The sequence below is a fragment of the Aspergillus japonicus genome, assembly GCF_003184785.1.
Source record: "Aspergillus japonicus CBS 114.51 unplaced genomic scaffold BO86scaffold_37, whole genome shotgun sequence".
NCBI lineage: Eukaryota > Fungi > Ascomycota > Eurotiomycetes > Eurotiales > Aspergillaceae > Aspergillus > Aspergillus japonicus.
Window position 1 is genome coordinate 279,334 of NW_020291674.1, and position 21,038 is coordinate 300,371.

General features: G+C 50.3%; 9 protein-coding genes and 2 non-coding genes across 11 annotated transcripts; 5 read left to right on the plus strand and 6 right to left on the minus strand.

The window, feature by feature from the left end:
* Positions 1-319: 319 nt before the first annotated feature.
* BO86DRAFT_342112 (F-box domain protein) lies at positions 320-1,494 on the minus strand (the record flags this gene model as incomplete). The annotated part of the gene is made up of 5 exons (XM_025669102.1): positions 320-664; positions 729-1,006; positions 1,124-1,151; positions 1,216-1,252; positions 1,313-1,494. Coding segments are annotated over 5 exons (870 nt in total), but the record flags the coding sequence as incomplete, so codon positions are not given.
* Positions 1,495-1,887: 393 nt separating this feature from the next.
* BO86DRAFT_t189 lies at positions 1,888-1,960 on the minus strand. Its single transcript has one exon. It is a non-coding gene; the product is annotated as a tRNA-Thr (tRNA).
* A 1,465-nt stretch (positions 1,961-3,425) lies between these two features.
* BO86DRAFT_342114 (uncharacterized protein) lies at positions 3,426-4,479 on the plus strand. The gene is made up of 2 exons (XM_025669103.1): positions 3,426-3,826; positions 3,897-4,479. The coding sequence occupies exons 1-2, from the start codon at positions 3,702-3,704 to the stop codon at positions 4,237-4,239; spliced, it is 468 nt and encodes a 155-aa protein (XP_025526099.1). The 5' UTR covers positions 3,426-3,701; the 3' UTR covers positions 4,240-4,479.
* Positions 4,480-4,659: 180 nt separating this feature from the next.
* BO86DRAFT_133606 (PQQ repeat-containing protein) lies at positions 4,660-6,036 on the minus strand. Its single transcript, XM_025666124.1, has one exon. The coding sequence runs from the start codon at positions 5,955-5,957 to the stop codon at positions 4,773-4,775; it is 1,185 nt and encodes a 394-aa protein (XP_025526100.1). The 5' UTR covers positions 5,958-6,036; the 3' UTR covers positions 4,660-4,772.
* A 317-nt stretch (positions 6,037-6,353) lies between these two features.
* Positions 6,354-8,111, plus strand: BO86DRAFT_316892 (MFS general substrate transporter; the record flags this gene model as incomplete). The annotated part of the gene is made up of 4 exons (XM_025668145.1): positions 6,354-7,003; positions 7,033-7,574; positions 7,685-7,849; positions 7,912-8,111. 4 exons carry the CDS (start codon positions 6,354-6,356, stop codon positions 8,109-8,111), a joined length of 1,557 nt encoding a protein of 518 aa, XP_025526101.1.
* Positions 8,112-8,466: 355 nt separating this feature from the next.
* BO86DRAFT_365541 (Zn(II)2Cys6 transcription factor domain-containing protein) lies at positions 8,467-10,579 on the plus strand (the record flags this gene model as incomplete). Its single annotated transcript, XM_025670060.1, has 5 exons — positions 8,467-8,745; positions 8,818-9,090; positions 9,148-9,588; positions 9,644-9,867; positions 9,921-10,579. The coding sequence occupies exons 1-5, from the start codon at positions 8,489-8,491 to the stop codon at positions 10,577-10,579; spliced, it is 1,854 nt and encodes a 617-aa protein (XP_025526102.1). The 5' UTR covers positions 8,467-8,488.
* A 487-nt stretch (positions 10,580-11,066) lies between these two features.
* BO86DRAFT_433966 (uncharacterized protein) lies at positions 11,067-11,993 on the plus strand (the record flags this gene model as incomplete). The annotated part of the gene is made up of 1 exon (XM_025675880.1): positions 11,067-11,993. The coding sequence occupies one exon, from the start codon at positions 11,067-11,069 to the stop codon at positions 11,817-11,819; it is 753 nt and encodes a 250-aa protein (XP_025526103.1). The 3' UTR covers positions 11,820-11,993.
* A 255-nt stretch (positions 11,994-12,248) lies between these two features.
* On the plus strand, positions 12,249-12,320 carry BO86DRAFT_t188. Its single transcript has one exon. It is a non-coding gene; the product is annotated as a tRNA-Ala (tRNA).
* A 509-nt stretch (positions 12,321-12,829) lies between these two features.
* On the minus strand, positions 12,830-13,913 carry BO86DRAFT_380749 (BTB/POZ domain-containing protein; the record flags this gene model as incomplete). Its single annotated transcript, XM_025670738.1, has 3 exons — positions 12,830-13,488; positions 13,562-13,667; positions 13,725-13,913. 3 exons carry the CDS (start codon positions 13,911-13,913, stop codon positions 12,830-12,832), a joined length of 954 nt encoding a protein of 317 aa, XP_025526104.1.
* A 2,476-nt stretch (positions 13,914-16,389) lies between these two features.
* BO86DRAFT_433973 (uncharacterized protein) lies at positions 16,390-17,883 on the minus strand (the record flags this gene model as incomplete). Its single annotated transcript, XM_025675881.1, has 4 exons — positions 16,390-16,965; positions 17,026-17,133; positions 17,196-17,224; positions 17,280-17,883. Coding segments are annotated over 4 exons (1,317 nt in total), but the record flags the coding sequence as incomplete, so codon positions are not given.
* A 147-nt stretch (positions 17,884-18,030) lies between these two features.
* BO86DRAFT_133643 (uncharacterized protein) lies at positions 18,031-18,284 on the minus strand. Its single transcript, XM_025666126.1, has one exon. The coding sequence runs from the start codon at positions 18,246-18,248 to the stop codon at positions 18,063-18,065; it is 186 nt and encodes a 61-aa protein (XP_025526106.1). The 5' UTR covers positions 18,249-18,284; the 3' UTR covers positions 18,031-18,062.
* Positions 18,285-21,038: the final 2,754 nt, after the last annotated feature.

Sequence of the window (21,038 nt, forward strand, 5' to 3'; positions counted from 1 at the left end):
TATGCTGCATTGCGGTGCCTCGTCGAACTTTGAACTTAGACTACATCACCTAGTCTCGGATGAAAGTCTAATCATGGTATTCCTGAGCAATAAGAGACACTTTCAATCTAGGCTAAGATAAGAAGGAAGGAATTGAGGCGCTTATCTGAGCCAAGCCACCCTACCAGTATCATCACCGATCCAGAACGGACGCGCCTTCGAGCAACTCCAGGTATTTACTTCGAATCTGCTCGCAAACACCCCAGATCCTCCGTCGATTGGCCAACCCAAAGACATAGTCGTCATTTTCAGACGTGTATCGGCTTTTATGATCAATGTTGAGCAGCAGCTCTGAAGCCCGAGATTCCGCCGCCTGGGATTGGAAAACGTTGTAGTCCGCAATTTCCCACAGCCACGGCACCTCGCATTCCAACTTCTGCCTCCAAAGTCTGGCAGTCAAGGGGGTCGCATGCATCACGGCAGAAGCAGCCTTCACAGAAAGGATCGAGCCAGCTGGCAGGGCTCTGAAAATCTCAAGACGAAGCTCAATGGGCAGTCGACTGAATATATCCTGTCTCGGAGGCCATGCCTTCGCCATCGACTCATTACCCTTCCCGCGAAACTTGGCGATCTGGCTGAGTTGAGCATCCAATTCGGGGATCTTGACCGGGTTCACCATCAGGACCTCACAAACCTTAGCCGATGATCTCTAACGCACGATCGCAAACAGGGTTGTGGCGGTAACTTACCTCTTCGCCCTTGGTGGCTTCCCAGTATTGTTCTTCCGGCGGATCGGGTGCTCCGTAGTCCACGTCCAGCCTGACGTAGCCCTCATCCTGCAAAGCCTCAAATGCGTTAAAGAGAACTTCGCGTTGGAGCTGCCTGGACACTTTCCACAGACATCGCAGAAGAATTTCCTCGTAGCAGATGGAATGGAAAGGGAAGACATGTGGGGCCTCCTCGTCGTTATAATCCTGATATCTATGGGTGTGTTTTAGAGCGGGTCTGGGTAAGTCAACACCGGAAGCTTACGCAACTAGATTGATTTCCTCTTGAGGTTCCAGATCAGGGCGCTCCATGACAAGGTTGAGATCTGGAGAGAGCATAAATTAACCCGGGCCAGGTTGATCGCCGGAAGGCCTACCATTTCCGGTGGCAGCATCTATACACCCCTGATCTGGAAGGTTAGCCGGTAGTAGACTGATTCTCGGATGGGTATTGTGATTGTAGCCTTACCATGCCAGAGTAACGACCGAGACCAGTTAAGTACGATCTAGCACTAGTAAGAACACATGTCGCTTGCAGTGTGAAGTGGGAGACAACGGTAGCGCACTTATCGGTTGCGGGTGAGTCCGCATTGATCCCTAGGGCACGGACTTCATCGAGCCATTTCAAGCTGGAGTTTTTGAGGATCTCGTAGCGGTAACGATTCCCCTCGGTTCCTTCCGGGTCAATATCCACCCGGCTGGAAAAAGGGGCCCCGCAAATCGCACAGTAGATATCCCACTCTCCCATTCTTAGTTGGTGCTTGAAGTGCGAATCTTGATCATCAATTGAGTTTGCTAGGGAAAACCCTCGCATAAGGGGAAGAGGGTGGGGAAAGAAAGGGTAGGGAGATTTATAGAACTTGTCATAAAGCGAGATTCCAGGCAGAAACTACTGGGTGCCTAGAAGGAAATACTAGTGAAGTTGTTTGTCACGTTTGCATTTATTTGGCATGTGAAGTTTGGGATCCGGTGCGGCAACGTGACTTGCGGAAAAAGGGCCCTATTGCACAACTGCATCTGTGATGATTATGGGTGGTTACACGGTCGATTTCTGGAAAGCGATAAGGAAAAGATCAGATGTATGTATGTATGCCTATTGTGTTGGAACATAAAGGCGGGGAGGGCAAAAAGAGAACAGATGTGCTCTCACGCGGATTCGAACCGCGGACCTCATGATTACTAGTCATGCGCTCTACCAACTGAGCCATAAGAGCCTCTTTGTTGAGGAGGTATCAGCACAAAAAAATATATACGTCATTTGCTTTAGCAGACTCACTTGGAAATTGACCTTCATCAATACCGCTAGCTGTCCTGCAAGTGGATCGGTAGTACTCAGTAACTCTATCAAATTGGATGGTTTTTCTCATTGTCCAACTCAGAACAGGTTCAGTTAGATGAAGGCTCATCAAGACTGTCCCTTCTCGTAAGCGTGTTGTTGAAGCGGCAAGATGGATGTTTGTATATAATAGGATGGTACTGCTCCTGGGCTTGCACTACGCCAAAACCACCCAACCAATTTCAGTGAGCTTGATGTTCAGCTAATCCCAAGCTTTCACACTCCTCAAATCACGTAGGAACCACTCATTAATTCTGCAACAATAATATAATTGGAAGGTATCGTACTCAATCACAAATTTTTCCAAAAGGGTCACTCGATTGAACCTGCACCAGCAAGTAAATGCGGATACCAGGGCAATAAACCCGGATATAGAAATTGCTTCAACTATAGAATGATCAAGGGTCCTGCAGAGTTGGCTAATCTTTTTAATACAGTACAGTCTAAGCACCCGCGTTGAGGTCTCTCTTATAGAGTAGGAGGTCCTAGCTCCTTCCACACAAATGCGGTGGTCCCACGAACGAATTCTGGATTGTTATGGCCAATGCTAAGATTTCTGCTACCCATGCTATCTCACCGAGCGACCTTACTTATACCCCGATTAGAATCTTTATTAGAGGACCATCCCGTGGGCGATAAAGTCGCTCTGCCCTCGTAACAGGGGTCTTGATAGTGCTGACAGCTTCCTCGATGTGTTCGAGGTAAAATCAGTCGTGGCTCCATTGAATCAGATGCAATGAACTTGTACTCTTCATTACTGGAATACATGCTCTCGGATTCTTGACTCAATTGCACCTTCACTCCCAAACATGGTACGTGGTGGAGAAAAGAGCCCCATTTAACAGTACATGACCTCATCGTACCTTCTAGGGATTGCCATCCTTCAACTAGTACGACACTGAGCATTCCCTCCTTACCAAGTAGGGGTGAAAAGCGACAGACCCTTTCGAAACGACTGAGCAAGAATTGACATACTAATGTAATCCTCAATGCTCAGGGTCATAGGTGAAAAAGGTGCTGCCTGGCAGTGACTTACTACAGTGTCGTAGTATCGAGCAACAAACCATCCATCTAAACGGATGGTCATTCCGGAAGGATCGAGTTACCATCTTGATTTTTGATTGATGCCTGGCAACTTGGACCCACTCGGGAAGGGTCTCCGGAAACTTGTGGAGATGGTGGAGTTCGATCACTGCCGCCATCCAAGCAAAGGGTCTATCTTATCTTCTTGGCGAGTTGGCTCCGCTCGTCAGGCAACCATCTTTTATCTGTTAGAAAACTGGATTTTGACCCCTTTCGGAAACAACCTAAACTCCTTTATTTCAAGGGAGCTTCATACAGTATCTTAGTGCTGATGCAGGAACCAAAATGGGTAGATCATTGGCGAGATCCGAGCTACGAGATGGGGCTCTTTTGGGGGCTTAGACGTGAGACTTGACCAACCATCGCCCATATCCTTCCTATGCAGTGGTATACTATGCAACATAACCAGAAGTATCGATGTATCCTACATCTTATATAAACCCCTTGCTTCCACCTCCATCCCATTCTCATCGATCAAACCTCAACATCAGACCAGCCACCCAGCAAATTCTCAAACCATCCTCAACACAGACACAATGCCTTGCAACGTCATCAACAACCCTAGCTTCGAGACCGGCGCTCTCGACGGATGGTACGCTTCCGCTGGAAACGTCGCCAACATCGTACAGGGCACCATCGCGCACGCTGGCAAATACTACCTGTAACAACTCCCTCCCTCATTTCATCCCCAACTCCCATCCCATCTAACCCTCCCGCCTCACAAACCTTAGGGATGTCACCGGCACGGAAAAAGTCCCACAAGTCTCCGTCGCCCAGGACCTGTACTGGCTCGACGACGAGAATGAGCACAACCTCACCCTGTGGGTCCGCGTGGCCGACCCCATCCCCAGCACCGGCCACTGCGAAGTCAGCGCCTATCTCGGCGAGGACCCCCAGGCGGGTGCCATTGCCTCCGACTTCATCTGGCACGCCGACGAGTGGATCCAGCTGACTGGATCCATTCACCCCCCGGCGCGGGATTTGACCCTGCACTTTGTCGGCTCTTGCGTTGACGCTGGGAAGGAGGTCCCCGCGCATATCCTGTTCGATGACGTGGTCCTGAGTGACTGCTAAATGTGGCTATGGATTGGCGGGTAGAGTGCCACAGAATGTTGAACATGATCGGATTTTTCCGCGTTCTGGATATACTGTATGCAGGGTGTACTGTACATAGTCGGTGGAAGAGAGGAAGCACCAATAGTCCCGCTGCATATCAGTCCGTGTGATGCTCACCCCTAATAATCCTATTCATTGGCGCTCAAAGTGTATATTATTCTAGGGTGGATGACGCAACAAAGCTTCTCCTCTTTCTCCTATTCGGTGGCCCTTTCATGAAGTTTCTTATAGACACATTTTATCCCGTTCCAAAAGCTAGAGGACACGTCTGCCTTCCGATTAAAAGTTAACGGGAGGCCTGTAAGCATACCCAACGACGAAACAAGCGCCGCCTGTGATCAGGATAGGGCACGACTATTATTCACTAATCAATGACATGTCTGTTTGAAATTTGTATTGTTAGATATTGTACTGTACTTCTTCTGTTTAACTTTAATTATACCGCCTAGGCAAATAAATAGCAGTGGTATCAAACAAGGCTATGGCTGTCATTATAGTTCCCCTTTTATGTCGCCACTATCTAAGCTTCCCTCAAGCTTCGCCCTCAACCACGGAATATCCTCCAACCCGTACCGATACGCCCGAAACAACGCATTCGACTCCCCTGGAAACAACCGCGCCGTCGCCGCATCGGGATACGGCGCGAAGTGGGGATTGACATACTCCCAGCAAATCTCGCCCTCGCGCGTGACCTCAAACACCCGGCCAAAAGCACTCTCGCACAGCAGCGTGTTCCCGTTCCCCAACCGCTGGGCACTGCCCATGAAGGGCGTGAAGAAGGCGATCGGCTGGGAGCGATCACGGTACTCCCAGACAATCTGCTTCGTGGCACGGTCGATCTCGATGGCGCGGGAGTAGGTGATCGACTCGCCGGTGCGGAAGGCCCCGTTGTCGAAGATGAGGATGTTGCCGTTGTCCAGCTCGGTGGCGTTGTGCTGCTGCGCCAGGGTCTCGGGCCCCAGGTGCCAGACGATGGCGCCGGTGGCCTTCTCGATGATGATCACCGCGGACACGGAGCGCAGCGAGGCCAGGATATGTCGCCCGTCGCGCAGGGGCAGCACCGAGTTGATGAGTGGGTAGTGCTCGCGGGTGTAGTGCGGCTGCAGGGGGAACTCTGCCGCGCGGGGCAGCAGGTGCTCTGAGACGTTCCACTGCCACACCAGCTGTCCGGTCGCGTCGACTTCCTTGATCGTGTCCGCGTACGTCAGGCCGTCGATCTCGCTGCCGGGAACGCCGCCGAGCACCTGCGCTGCTTGCGCGGCGGACAGCGGTTCGAGACCCGTGTAGAGCAGGCGCCCGTCGCCGTAGTGGTATTGGTCATGGTGAGCGAGGGGGTCAGTGAATTGGCGCACGATGGTGCCCTCCGGGCTGAGCTCGCTCATGATGCCCCCGCCGTACTTGTTGAAGAAGGGGAAGGGGAATGGGCCGCCGTCGTGTGTGGTTTGGTTGGGTTCGGGGCGCAGCGTGTTGACGGCTAGGTTGCCGTTGGGGAGGACTCGCGCGTGGCGGCCGATTCGACCGGGGAGCTTCCAGGTGTGTACCTCTTTGCCATCGATGTCAACGAGGTGCGCTCGGTCGCTGGTGAGAGGGCAGAAGAGTGTGTAGCCTCCGAAAGACCGTTGCTTGTCGACTCCGATGAGACCAACGCCTCGTCTTTTCAGGGTATTTTGCTCCATTGTTGGGAAGGTGAGAACGTGAAGGTCTGTTGACGAAGGTGATGCTGCATAGAGGCGAAAGCTGAAAGGGTTGGAAATCAGTTTCTTAAATGAACAGTATTGACGTTGACTGGGTGTCGGGTGCCTGCATAAACAAGATGCCGCGGGCCGGCGGCTTGCCGGCGGGATGCCGCCGGCATCGGATCCCTCCGCATATCTGCTACAGTGATACTCATTCTGATATCAGAACATGGCTTTATCACCTCATCTCTCAACCTATCCCACGCAGGGATTCAATCAGTACTGAAGGGAGCAAGTACAGGATAAAAATGGAGGGATATCGTCTCAAGCATGCTGGGAGGCATTGCTATGCTCCAATCGATCTCTGATGCCAGTATGACTGCCTCAACCAAGTCGATGTCTTTAGTGCCTGCTTCAAAGGAGACCTACTCCCATCAACCGGACGCACATATTGATGAACTTATCAACATTCCCGGGTATGACCCGGACCTTCAGCCCACAGCTGGAGAAACCCGCAAGGCCAAGATGAAGGCCGACTTGTGCATCCTCCCTTTCATCGTGGTCTGCTTCTGCTTTCTGCAGTTCGACCGCACGAACATCGGCAATGCGTTGACAGATACGCTGCGGGCTGATATCAATGTGAGCAACTCGGCGATCAACATGGCCCAGACCCTGTTCACTGTGGGCTTCATCATCACCGAGTTGCCTTTCAACGTTATCAGTCGATACATAGGCCCCGAAAGATTCTTGCCCATCACAATGCTTCTCTGGGGCGTTGCCACATGGTCCCAGATCTTCATCAAGAGTGAGTCGGGGCTGATCGCCGCCCGATTCTTCATCGGAGCCCTCGAAGGCGGGTATATTCCCGGATTCGCCCTCTATATCTCGCGGTACTATACCCACCAGGAGCTTGCGCTGCGATATGCAATATTCTGGGCTTCGAATAGCTTTGCTGGCATTCTTGGCGGCCCTCTTTCGATTGGACTCCTCTCACTAGGCGGTCGACACGGGCTTCACGGGTGGCAGTGGCTTTTTTTGATCGGTGAGTTATTCGTTCGAGTCCACCCCCAAACAGGCCGACTGACAATAAAGCAGAGGGCCTCATTACATGCTTCCTAGGTATTGTGGCATACCTATACCTCCCACACAGCCCCATCCGCCCTAAGACCTTCTTTCGCCGATCCTACAACATCTTCACTACTCGCGAGGCCTCTACCCTCATCACCCGGGTGCTCAACGACGACCGCACCAAGGCACAACAAGCACAAGGGCGTCACCAGCGGCAGTCTATCACACTCTCTGATGTGCACAGCACCTTCACCGATTGGCGCCTCTACGGACACCTGGTCGCCGCTTTCTTGTCGATGCTGATGATCTCCCCGATGAACACCTACGCGCCCTCTATCATCAAGAGCCTCGGGTTTACCAGCCTGCAAGCCAATGGTCTCAACTCTGTCGGTAGCGCTGGCGCATTGCTCCTGTCCATAACGTTGGCATACAGTAGTGACCGGTCGCAGGAGCGTGGGCTCCACATTGCCATCGGGTATCTTTGGGGCGCGGCGGGGCTGTTGTGGTTGGCATTGGCGCCGGATTCTAGTGGAAAATGGTTGCTCTATGGTATGTGCGTTTTCTTCTTTGTGCTCCTCTGTCTGATTGATGTATTCTTTTCTTTTTCCTTTCTTGGACCTATTCTTTTACCCATAACGGACACTGATAGCGAGCACTAGGGGGGGTCGTGTGGACACAGATGGGGATGGGCTGCGCCCAAGCGATCAGCGCCGCCTGGCTGACGACCAAGATGCCGGAGCGGAAGCGGCCGGTGGCACTGGCGGCGTATGTCATGAGTATCCAGCTGGCGAATCTGCCCGGCAATCAATTGTTCCGATCGCAGGGTATGTTTCCGTGATTGTTTGTGGCTCTCTTATGGTTCTTGAAGGCTGACAAAACTAAACAGACGCACCACGGTATACTCGTGGGCTTATCATTGCCGCCTCTTGCGCAATCGGAGCAGCCGTCATCATTTTGCTTTGGAAAGTGCTCTATCGCGTGTTCGATCATGAGGATAACCCAGCTGAAAAAGAGCAGGCAGGGCCTTACGATCCAAAGCGCGAGGGAGGATTAACTAGGAGAGAAATGACACAGGGCGGATGTTAACTGGAAATGTAGCCATCTAATGATCTGTGTTGAATACTAGGCTATTCGTCATGCCTTTATTCGCTAAGGAGCCTCTCGAAAGCAAAAATGTCTTTGTACTCGTGTATTAGATTGCTTTGTAGGGCTAGATGACTAGACTCACTTGCGGCTGTTTGTGCTGGATAGTGAAGCGCATAAGACAGGCTACAACTTACAAGGTATAGTCGCAAGGAAACTTCGAGTACCTTATCAATGCCGCTAAACCACATTAGACGTGATATCACCCCATTCCACGCTAAACTTCGCCATTGGCCCACTTCCTGATAAGATAAGCGCTCAATCAGCTTTTGAAGTGCTATGCTCTCGACGACCGCCAGGTCTTCAGACTTGCCCGAATCATGCCTCCTCTACGATCGGCTAGGGCCTCGAAGGCGTGTGTCTCGTGCCGCAAGAACAAAACACGATGCTATACGTCCCAAGGTCCCGGTAGCGGTTGTCTTCGGTGCGCGACACTAGCGCAGCCTTGCTCGCTGGATTCCGAGCCGACGAGCCCTAATTGCAGGTCGAGCTCGTCAACTCATTGCCTCCCGGAACATACTCAGAACACAAGAACCATCGCTCCTGAGGTCAATCAGCGGAGTGCGGTCGATGAGAGGTACTATCTCTTGCTACGCATGTTATCTTCCTGGTATAGAGCATAGTCGAGAGCTAACAGCCATAAACACAGAATCGGCAGACTGGAAAGAACGGTAGAGAGTTTGATCGACCGTCTCGACGCTAAAATCGATGCGCTAGCTAGCCGATTCAACGACAAACCATCCCCAAGGGAAGAACAAAATGCCATTGATTATGATCCAGCTCCTGTGCTCCTCATCAGGGAGGCTGCTTTCGACGCTGGCGTACGCTCACCGGAGCAGAATGAAGTTCGTCCCGAAGCGTATGTCGACCCAATATCTTCCGGGCTGATTTCATCTTCTATCGCCCACTCATTGGTCGAACTGTGAGTGTGCACCCTCAGTGAGATTCGGACTGGCTCCAACTTACACTAGGCTGGTAGATTTCATACCCACTACGGCAGATGGGTGAAGTTTCCAGAGGATCTCTCAACGCCGGCCCTTCTCTCACAAATCAGACGGTCGCCGCTCCTTACGTGCAGTGTCTTGTTAATCGCAGTCCGACACACCACGCAAGACCTTGCGGACAGACTCGCACCTCAATTGTTCCGAGAAGCACAACGCCTTGTCACCTCCTCGTTACTCGTGGTCCCACAGACGACGCCATTCTTCCAGGCGGTCCTGATCCTGAGCCTATGGTCGACGACCATCGGTCAAGTGCCGCTGAGCATCGACAGCTGGCTTTTGACCGGCTATGCTTTACAGCAGGCATTGATTAGCCCGGACTTTATGGAAGTTACGCGACCCGACGCAACTCTCCCAGCCGTACAAGGACATATCGATGCATGGTGTCTTTGGAACCACCTATGCCTGGCCCACTTGCAGCATGCTCCCCCCTTGTCGCTTGTACAAAGCCTACCTTACTGACCTATTTCCCAGATACTGTGTAGGCACCCGCCGCCAGGCTCTCCTGACCGACGTCGATATCGAACGCTGCGCACGGTTTATTCAAACGGCCAGCATCACCAACTACGAAGCCAGAATGATCGCCGAGGTCAAGCTCTACTGGATCATCTACCGCAGGTGTTGTGGGTCGCAACCGGATCTCGAGACCGTGAAACGTGCTCTAGCAACCTGGCAGCAAGAGTTTCTCGCACTGTTTAGTATCTACCCTCCATTTGTCTACTCGCGGTGCGGTTCCTAACAGTGCCTCCAGCGCAACCTCGCTCCCAGTTTCTGCGCATGGGCTTTCATTTCGCCCACCTTCTCGCCTACAGCAACTGCCTGAAATCGGCCTCTCTAAAGGCATCCGCCACCATGACCACCACAACCAGCAGCAGCAGCAGCGCATCCCTTGTCGCCGGAATGCTGCCCCACGCAAAGAACATCATCAACCTCGCCATCGACACCACAGACGACCGAACCCGCCATCTGACGGATCAAATCTACCACCTCGTCACGTTCGCGGCGCTCACACTCTGTCGCCTCGTGCACACCTACGAGTCGAACCTGGGCGCCACGGGCCACGATCTGGACGCTCTGGACGGTCTGGTGGTGAACCTTGTCGACTGGCTGCGGTCGATCGGGCTTCCGACGAGCCACACGGCGTATATGCTTGGCGATATTGTGTTCGCGCGGTTTGTCAAATTGCGCCCACATTCGCGAGTGCTGGCGTCGAGCACCGCCAGGAGAGTTGGGGGGGATGAGGAGGATGTCGGCTTGGCGCAATCGCTTCTCGATGACCGGTCTTTCTCAGATGAGGTTCCGGCGCTTGCGTATCCGGGCTTCATGGGGCTGGAGCTTTTCGAAATGGGGCTGGGCGGGGCGGAGGTGTCGTGGCCGCAATGGGAGGGGGAGATGTATTCGTCGACGTAGGCAGCGTTTTTCGGAGGATTAGACATGTGCGGACATAGAGTGGGAGGGATGGGGAGGGACTTTGGGACTTGTTAGGTGTACTGTGACGAAAATCCCCTCACGGTCCAACCACATCTTCTTATATTTTAGACCGGAGAAGCGGAGAGTTGCGCATCCTCTAGTCTAGAAACTGGAGGATTTGACCAAATCCCCCTTTTCGCTTTCTTTGTTTCTGGGTACATGGTTGTAGGACTTCAGATAAAAGGTACTTCTCCTCAATACAGGCCGTTCACGCCACCCATACTCTCTCAACACCACAACTTCCGGGGCAATTCTCTGTAACAAGTGGCTTTAATTGAAGGTCTTCACATGAGTAGTGGCGATATTAGTTTGATACACCAAGTATATAAGCGCATGGCTTTCTTCCACCTCACCCCATCCATACCATCAACCCATACAAAGTACCAACCTTACAACCGACATTAACCTCTATCAAACACTAGCAACAATGGCTCCCACATGTCACCCTGACCTCCGCAAGTACGCGTACGTGAAGCTCCGAGACCTGATAAAGGCCCAAGTGCTGCTAGAGGAAGTACGCGGCGATGCCGGGACATGCGATCTGTGCCAGACGGGCCGAAGCGAGCACCAAGGCGCGCCGCTGTATGAATGCTCGGCCTGCCGGCACACGTACCACCACCGGTGCATCGACGTGCTGCGGGCGCAGGCGTCGGACCGGGGCGAGCCGCTGGCGTACGGGTGCCCGCACTGCGGCCGACCGTGGGTGACGGTCGCCCTGCTGGAGCAGCAGGCCGGGGAGACGGCCCGGGGCCGCTCCCCGCGCCGCGGCCTCCCCGATTCCGACGGGACGTATGCCTTCACCTTTGGGGCGGCCACGCGCCAGTATCTCTGTAATTGGGAGGACCACGCCACGGGCGGGGTCTGCGGGCAGGGACCGTTTGACACCTTTGAGCACTTCTATCGCCACCATGCCACGGCGCACGCGGGGATCCTCTTCTTCGAATGTGACCTCTGCGAGCCGGTGCGGGGGTTCATGTCGGCGCTGTTGCTCATCCAGCATACCAAGGACGTTCACGGTGGGGATCCGCGGCTGTGCGATAGGCCGGAGCCGTCGGCTTCCCCTAGGGCGACTGAAGGCGAGGCTGTTGATCCTGCTGCGTCACTGGCGGAGAAACTAGAACTTATGGACCTGGACGTGGTCGACAGCATCGAGGACGACGCCATGCACTTGGATGAATAGGTGAGTTGCGGGCTGTGTGGTCACTGTTTCATAGTACAGTACATCTGCCGGCGTAAGAATGTCTGCCGCTGCATATCTCAGTGGACCACAATCTCAGGACGTCTATTGATACTCTGATATCTTTGGTCGCGCTTTGACAAAACTAGAAAAGAAAAGAAAAAAAAAATAACAGCATGGAAAAAATAACCAGGATAAGACAGAATACAAAATCTCCTTTAAAAGAAGGGTATTCGGCAAGGAATAAAATATCGCTCATTTGATCACTTCACCTCCCAAGTCCCGGAAAGTACACCGCTTACACTCATCAATCCGCACACCATCCTAGCATATGTGGCTCGGTTTCCCTGCCCCTTTCCTTTCCGAAGGATTTCATCGTCTTCATTTAGTGTAGATCCATAGATCCACTGTTGCTCGCATCCAACATCAATTGGGGCTGTGGTTTAGTGGTATAATATTCCCTTAGCATGGGAGAGGTCCGGGGTTCGATTCCCCGCAGCTCCATCTCTTTTTGTTTTTTTAGCCATCACCAATAACTGGCGAGGATGGATCTGTGGTCAGATGGTGGGGACGGGTGGTGGGTCTGCGAGCTCTGCTGCGATAAAGCAATTTGAGAGACGGGCGATAAGATTTGCCGGAGAGATTCTTATGTCCAGACACCGCTAGTTGCTATGTCCCTAAGATATAACACTATTTAAGAAACTTTTGTGAGACTTGTCATGGAGGGACTCCATTTTGCTGATGTAGCTCTCTACCTTTAACTACATTCGATACTGTCATCCATAAGACTGTCCGCAACAGAAATGCTGTTTCATTTGTTTGTGTTAGGCTGCCTACTATTATCCTTTCCCCGAAACACGCTAAACAATTTATGGATGTCCGAGGTCGCCCTTACCATTTGAATACAGCCCTGTAGACCCGCCACCTGGCGTCACGATCAACATATCCCCAGTTATACAGCGGCCACCCCATCGCAGACTGTCTTCCCTACATGAGGGTACTGGGACCATCGATCATCGATTCAACGCCGCGCGGCAATTACACGTGATGTTGAAACCGCCAGGATGGTAGGTTTTGGTTGCAACAGCCCGACACTTCATGCAGGTGCTGGTGACTTCAACAGTAGATCCCTGTTGGTAATGCGTCACGACCAAATGATACCCATTTGCCAAGTCACGCTCGCTTCGCAATTGCTGTGCGAGGCCAGTCTGAAGCTCAAGCGACTCCTTGGTTCGTCTCTGCGATTCCCTAGCCCGTCTCACCGACTGTTTCATTTTCCCGTTCAAGATTCGCAGGACTCGAAAAGATGCATCGTGCGTGAAGAGATTGATGCGATTGTCGGTCCCTATAAAATCGTCGAGATGGTCGGTGACGGTCGCTGCAAGCCTTTCGCGAAGTACGTCGTCATTGGCAATCTTGAAAGCCATGTTCACCGCGTCAGCAAAGCCCTCTGGGGACCAGGGCAGTCGCAGCGTCTCGTCAACCTTCTTGTGAACGAGCTCTTTGAGTCCCAGTACATGGTAGTAATCCGCCATCTCGGCCATATGAATGTGTGCAACGAGGTTCTTCGAGAGATCTGCGGCGACGGCAGCAGTGGTGACAGCAGCGGTAGTGGCGGCGGAGGGAGAAAGAGAGGGAGGCAGCACGGGGTTCTGGTCTGAAGGACCCTTATCTGCCATACAAAGAAATTACAGTTAGCCTGATTCCAGCAATGGGAAGTCACAGTTGGCCTCGTGAGAACACACCGGCGTCGGTGGTGAGATCATAGTCTCCGGTATAGAGAAATTGTACCAGGTGGCGTACTGAGGATAGCGGAAACTTTTCAATGCGATAGATGCCGGAACAACCCTCCTTGATAGAAGTCAGTTTTTGTGGTAGTCCGTTCTGATTGGGTGATTTAGATCAGACCTTGAAGCCACCGGCGCAGGCAGCTGCGAATGCTTGTATCTGAGAGCAGACGATCACTTTATGGACGGGAATCTTGACACCGTCACATTCCAGAGCGAAATCGGTGTATTCTCCCATTTTCGCCTTCTTGTAGACAAGCCCGTTGACTGTGTCCTTGTGATCCTCAGGCTCGTGACGCTTGTGGGCCATCTGGACGGACATCTATGTGCAGTTGATCGGATCAGGAGGTGGTAAGGGGAACGTGGGAAGCTATAGAGTGAAAGGTGAAAGAAGGTGATGAGGGGTAAAGGAGGAGACCCGCTCTTTGTCGCTCTTATTCGTCTTAAGTGCTGGCCATGGTGAGTGGTGTGTTGTGTATGTTGTGTTTGTCACGGTGATTGTCAACCTCAGGCATCGATCTCTCGTTTCCTCTCCCAGTTGGCTTGTCACTTTGTCTTCTGTTGTACGCAAATTTGTCGACCTTACATTCGCCTTCCTGGCACTGCTCAGCTCTCTGGCCTGCCTCGCTTCCTCATATTCTTCTTAGTTGCCATCAATTTCACACCCTGATCACCTGTCCAGAACCACTTGGCTAACCAACGATTAAGTCACTATCAACTGGGTCACTGGCGGTGATAAACGTGAGGAGAAAGCATTCAATACGTTTGTAAAACTCCAATCAACATAGGCTCATAATGCGCCTTGACGCTGATCGATGATTTGACGTTGCCAGCTATTCATTGGATCAATTGGACGAGAGGTGAAAGAGCGAAAGTCTGTACCAACGCGAGCTTTCACTGGGTCGGAATGCCTACTCCCTCCAAGACTCGAGAGAACTACATTGAGGATTACACTATGGAGGACAAAAGCGGAGTCTTGGCCTACGTTTGACAATCCCGATCACGGCGCGAGCATGCTCGAGGCTTGTCGCCTCGAAGTGGCTGCAGGGGTAAGCGAGAGTAGTAATTCTCTCGACCCTAAGCCTCGCCTTCCACCCCCCTCCTCGCTCTTTACTTTTTTCTCTCCTCGGCAACATGGCCATAATCATGGGAAATGACCCTAGGCCAAAACAGCCTTTTGCGAGTCATCGACGCCATATACCGTAAGACAAACTCCTTTCTTGCATGCCTCGGAGCCGGATATCGTCTGCCTGGCGGTGTGCGGTCCGTTGCCAGGATTGGGTCTATGATATTTAAGATAATGATTTTGCTCGCGTAGACGCACGGGCACAGAACTCGCCGGTGAACACGCCAGCCAGATTCGACGGAAGATAGTGACCTACCGCGTCAGCTGAGGTACCGCTCCGCACCTGGCAGGGAGTGCCCGATATTCCTTCACCCGAACTATTCAGATTGGCAGTATAGTTAGTGTATAAGACGGGGAGGTTGAAGAAACACGGCGGGAGGAAGGAGGTCGAGTATCCGGACCCGGGAATGATTGTGCTGAGAGGGGTGTAAGCTGCATGATAGCGGTTGTTCATCGACTGGCACTGTAGGGAACTCCTAACCAGAGCGGTCTGATTGATCTTATAAGCGTTATACATCAGGTCCAAGACATTGCGGCTGAGCGGTACGGAGATGTCCGTGCTGCATGCCCCCGATCCGGGGATTTCAAGCGTATAGCACACGGGGCCGCCATCGTCCTGGTCTAGCACCACACCTCCCCAAGTTGAAGCGCATTCCTCGACAGAGTGACCGTTTTGGACAACATACACATTAGCGCTGGCGAGTAGAAGACCGAGCAGGACCTGCTGGATAGGAAGGATGAGCTCGTCGACGAGATTACCGCAGGCCATGTTGGGGTCGACAAAGCGGCCTCCGGCAAAGACTTTAGGCAGCTGGGCAGTGTAGTAGGCCCCAAGTCGGTCACTGGATGTGTCCAGCGCATAGCTGGGGAAGGAGGAGAGATTGCCGGTAACAAAGACTGCATGGGCGACCTGAAAGAGGCTGTTATTGTATTGCTGAACTCCGGCGAGAAAACGAGCTTTCAACGCATTGGCAGGATCGGACAGAAAGGCACTGCTGTTTGTAGAGTCGGTGGGAGTATCAACAGCGGATATTGTACTGAACATCCCGCCGAGCAGTGTTGCAAAGGAGCTGGCGAAGCTGTCGATAGAACCGAGCCCTCTTGTAAGAACAGTAAGTCCCGCAGCTACAGCACCCATGGCCTTGTCCAAACCGGCTTCGTCATTTTGCAGTGTCAGATACCGACTTATATTGTTGGCTAGATCGTCAATTCTTAAAGCGGATATGAGATTATCTCCAAACACATCTGAAGCCATGTCCCGCAGGCACCGCTGAAAAATCGCGAAAGAGCGCTGAGCAAAGAAATATGGCACATGGTCAGTAACCAAGGGGCAAGTTTCAGGTATTGAGCAGGAGCTGTTATCGTTGAGATCCCCACAATTCGTGACATTGACCCCATCGAAAGCGTTGAAGTTGGCATCGAGGTTCGGGAATGTGCTTGTCAGAGCACGGCGAGTTGACAATGAATGACGAGTCGTCTCGAATTCCAACGCCAGCCCAGCTTGACTAGCATACCAGGAGTCCGTGGCCGATACATTCATCATCAACTGCTGACAGCCGATTGTCGCATCTGCACTGTTCCAGGGGATGTATCGCAGAACAGAGGACTTATAGGTACAACTGGTGGTCGTTTTCCCCGGTACCAGTGGCAAGACCTGATAGTTCAGGTTGTAGAATCCATCCCTGCAGAAGCAATCAGGGCATTTACCTCCCGAGGCATGGTAAAGGATGTCGCCACCGGAAATAGGAGCTAGCACCATGAGAACATCGCTCCCGCCATGCACATCCGGACCTTGAGCGAAATTTAGGCCGACAGTCAGATTGCTGGCGACCACCCGAACACCATCACTAGAGGTGATTGAAAACGCCAATTCGCTTGGCTTATAACCTCCGACCGTCTCGTTGAGCACAACCGCCCACTGGGTCGTATTGGAAAATGTCTCGTATCCTGCGGGTTTTTTCCAGAAGGTAGTAGTAAGCTCTTCGATGTCCTCAAAAGGACAGGTGTTATCGAAGGCGGGCGTTTGGTACCATATAACGCCAGCTGCCTCATTCCCATTCTGAGGTCGCATTTCAGATGGGCCCTGAAACGCCCTGAAAGCGGTCGCAAACGAGTGGATCAGAGGCTGCAGGCCTGTATGAGGCCAGATCGTCATATTGGCGTAGTTGTTCAGCGCAGCATCGCCATTCTGTTCGGGCCATAGATTTCCCAGATAGTGTCCCTCGGGACCATCGTTCTATTGAGATTAGTTCTGCATGATATTCTAATATCCAAATCCAAAACAGATGACTCTTACCCAAGTAATGTATTCAACGAACTGCAACGTGTCACTCTGGATGTTCAAAATGTCGCTCAGGCGTTGCATGAGATTCTCTCCACCTTGGCGATAGATATTTGTTCCATACTGCTCATTCTAGTCAGTCTCAAATCTTCCTTGGGTGACTTGATCGTGAAAGTTGCTCATACCGAGTTCTTATACTGCATCAGACTCAAGGCTACTTGACAGTCAGCGAAAAAACCCAGACCGGAGAGGCACATAGGATGACAAACGTATCATGTAGGATGCACCCTGTCTAGCAGCCGCAGCAATCACCACTTGATCACGGGCTACTCCTCCCACACCACCAGTCTGTTTCGAAGCCTGTTGCCCTAGACTTGGCCAGGTAGATTCCCAACTGAAGAGGCCATCGGTGAGATTGCCCCACGCATTCCACCAGCCCGCCTGACTGTCCCAGTAGCCCTCCGTGTCGTCGAGATCTGGGATCCAATACACCTCGAATCCCAGGTCGGACAACGAGGTCTTGAACTGATCCCACGTCGCCCACGTGCCCCCACCTGAGGTAAACGTACTGACCAGGTACTTGCCGTCAACCTGGTAGTACGCCTCGAGCGCCATCGCCTCTTGACACAGGGAAACGTAGTCGCCTGCGCCTGCGCCGCCGCACGATGCCCCTCCCGAGGCATACACATCCATACTGATGAAAATCCCAAATTGGAGCTTCTGCGCCTCGATGTAGCGTCCCATCTCTTGGATTAAGTCCTTGGCGAACGCATCGGTCGGACATTGGACATTCAAGGCGAAGCCATCGAGACCCATCGCGATCGCGTCGTTAACATCCTGATGGATATGGTCCTTTGTGGTGGTGCCGACCTGATTGGGTTGATTAGGGCTTACTCACTCGTGGCTAAGGGGGATGGTATACTCGCCATGTAATGCGCAAATACTGCACGATTCGTAGCCTGAGCAATTGGCACCAGTGCCAGGGTCAGAGCTAGAAACTTTTGAAAAAGGGCCATTGGCATTTTTGTGTTGAAGAAGTGGCTTTCTTTGTTTTATTGTTGATGTATAGTGAGTCGGAGACGGCAAAAGGATAGACGGCAGTTGGTTCGGTTCTGAGACACTAGGAGTAGAAGGATGGAAAGGGAGTGGAGATACAGAGATCCGATTAAAATGAGAAAAAAAGATTGGTGCGCTCGTCCGGACCCAAATGCGGTGGTACCTATCCTGAATTTTTGCATTCAGAGGTTATATGGCAGCGTAGATGGTAATAAGGGTTTCTTTCATCGTGCGGAAGGCGCCAACCCACAAGGATGCTGGGCGAGATGAATCCCTTGTTTAAAGTCTTGAAGAACAACTATCCGCCGAAACGGAAACAGTTCGTAGGTTTCAGCATGCGGCAAAAGCATTGGAAGAATGATGACAGTTGGTGTGCAAGCCAATCACCATCATCCTCCAACATACGCGCCGCACGTGAGAAATGCCCGCATGCTGAACCTCTGGCGTCTAATTAGCTTTGATCTTGCAGACGTCTCAAATTAGGGGAAGATCGTGTCAAGCACAAAAGTCTAGCTCACCCAAAAGCTCATTCGTCCCAAAGCCGGTAAACTTACCCCTTCTCTTATTTGCCTTTTCTTTAGTCTATACCCGAATATAATGATAATTAAGTAATCGTGAAGACAAAAGCTTAGAGCATCAGTATTCATCCGAACTTAACAGGTCAGCTGCTTTGGGGCCCCTAAGTATTTGAAACTTATCCATGTCATCTTGCGCTGCATTGACATGCGTGAGCCCCTATTTAAGACTATTGTCTGGTGCTTTGTGTAATATCCCTTACCACTAATGACATAAATCCTTTAAGCCACAGAACAAAAAAGTTTCAAAGTTGAGAACGCGAGACTATGAAGACGGCTTATAGGTATGCAGTGTCGACTTCTTCCTGGCTCTTCGTCTCTTTACACTCCAAGCTTCCATGTAGCCCCCCTCATCTATGACCTACCGTCTTTTCAGGATATCGAATATCACATCCCATACAGTCTTCCCCCACCCATGCGATAGCATAGAGGTCTATCCTCTCCAGCGCAACGAAGAAAGGATCTTGATCGTGATTCTCACGTGTTGGGGATATGCCACCGACGACTGGCACGCGGCCATGACATCCTGCGTAGGCACTGGTGGCATCAACGACAGGCGCACCCGCATTTCCACTAGGAAAAAAAGGGCGGCGTCCTCATCTCCTCGCAGAATAGTTTGCAGATGTTCGCGAGTCTCCGGACCTGGACTATAAGTCGCTGCAATTTGTGTACCACCGTAGATGGGCGTATCCCTTAACTTCTGAGAACGAAGTATGGGCGGATTTCGAGGAGGATATCCAGGCTTTGTTCCGTGTTTTTGATGAGGATACCTGAGGTGTTCAGACTCTATCTGATCCTTGGGGAAAGGGCAGTAAAGAGTGGCAATTCTAAGACTAAATTGATGCTTATCTAAGGATATTAGCGGAGGGAACACAGTCTTTAGCATTTGTTCGTCAATCAGTGTTTTTGTATAGTCTAGGCGATATATGCAAAACGATCTATCCCAGCAACAGGGAAAATTGAGTATCTCCAGCAATCTGGCTTTGCGGTGCTTGATGGAAAAACGCTTCGGAGTAAGAACTGTGAGTCAAGGCGCTAAAGAGTCGAATGGTCTCTTGAGAGTGGTGAAAATAGAAGCCAGTGGCTGAAAATTTCAATTTCTCGAGATTTATGCTATCGCCTACGTCCCTGTTCTTTTCTTCTCTTGCCTTTTTCCTTTTTTTTTTTTTTTCTGAAAAGATTTCCCTCTCGGGATGACTAACTTATCATGGTCCAATGACACACTCATGGTGTTGGAATATATATCCGTTGTCTAGCGAGTCTTTAACCCAAAAGAAACACAAGACAATTGAACTTACCAGGGCCTAAAAATCGAGGAGAGGTAAGCCTATAATAGACTGCTATACTCACAACTGGTCCAAAAGCAATTCTAACAGATCTTTGAGCAGCGTGATCACCTGCTAGCAACTGTTTCATTTAAAGATATTGTTTCACGTATGTCATTTGCTATTATCTATTTTTCTTGTATACCACCTATAAGGGCTAAAGGGTGAAATAGCGTGATGAACAAATAGCTTTCGCGAAGCCAAGGGTGCCAATATATTACCTTAAAGTGTTGTTGCTGCCTTGCCTAACTTATAAGGCAGCTGCTGCCCTTAGAGGCGGCTGCGGCCGGCTTACTTAGCTGTTATATAACTACTGCCTTAGATTATTTATATATATTTTTTTTTATAAATATTTATAAAAATTAAAAAAGCTGTTTAGATTTTTATAACTATTTTTTTTTTTTTATAAAAAAGTATTACTTTTTACAGTAGTACTATTAAAACCTCTACTTTATAAATACTTTTATAAAAAATTAAAATAGTAGAAAAGATAGTTTATTATTTTATATTTTTATAGGGGTATACTATACTACTTTTATTATTATTTTTATAAGATTTTTTTACTGGTATATAGTCTACTATCTACCAGCTGGTTTTTTTATAATAGCCTATAAATAGCTTTTTTTATAATTAAAAAAACTTTTTTCTAGTAAATAGTATTAAATTTTTTTTAATTTATCTGTTTTAGCTGTTTAAAATACTTTACAGTTAAAACTAGCAGAGCTAATCTTATAAAAGTAAGATTTTTTTTTATATAAAAAGATTTTTTTTTTTTAGGTTTTAGTTTTTTTTTTTCTGTAACTTTTTCTCTCTTTTTCTTTTAGTAAATTTTTTTATATAGTATTTTTTTTTAAGTACTTTTATAAGTTAATATTTAGTTAATTTTTTTTTTTATAATAGTATTTAAAATACTTTATTAGTTTTTTTTATAAGGGCTTGGCCCTATTTTTTTTTTTTTATAAAAATTAACTAATTTTTTTTTATAGTATACTGTTTAAACTCTGTGCCTGTAGACCCTGTTAGCCTATTTTATTTTATTTTTTTTTATATAAATTATTTATAAAATAGATTT

Coding starts and splice junctions, on each gene's coding strand:
- BO86DRAFT_342114 (XM_025669103.1), top strand. CDS start 3,702: ATGCCTTGCAACGTCATCAACAACCCTAGCTTCGAGACCGGCGCTCTC. Junction 3,827..3,896: donor CACGCTGGCAAATACTACCT/GTAACAACTCCC, acceptor CACAAACCTTAG/GGATGTCACCGGCACGGAAA.
- BO86DRAFT_133606 (XM_025666124.1), bottom strand. CDS start 5,957: ATGGAGCAAAATACCCTGAAAAGACGAGGCGTTGGTCTCATCGGAGTC.
- BO86DRAFT_133643 (XM_025666126.1), bottom strand. CDS start 18,248: ATGCAAAAATTCAGGATAGGTACCACCGCATTTGGGTCCGGACGAGCG.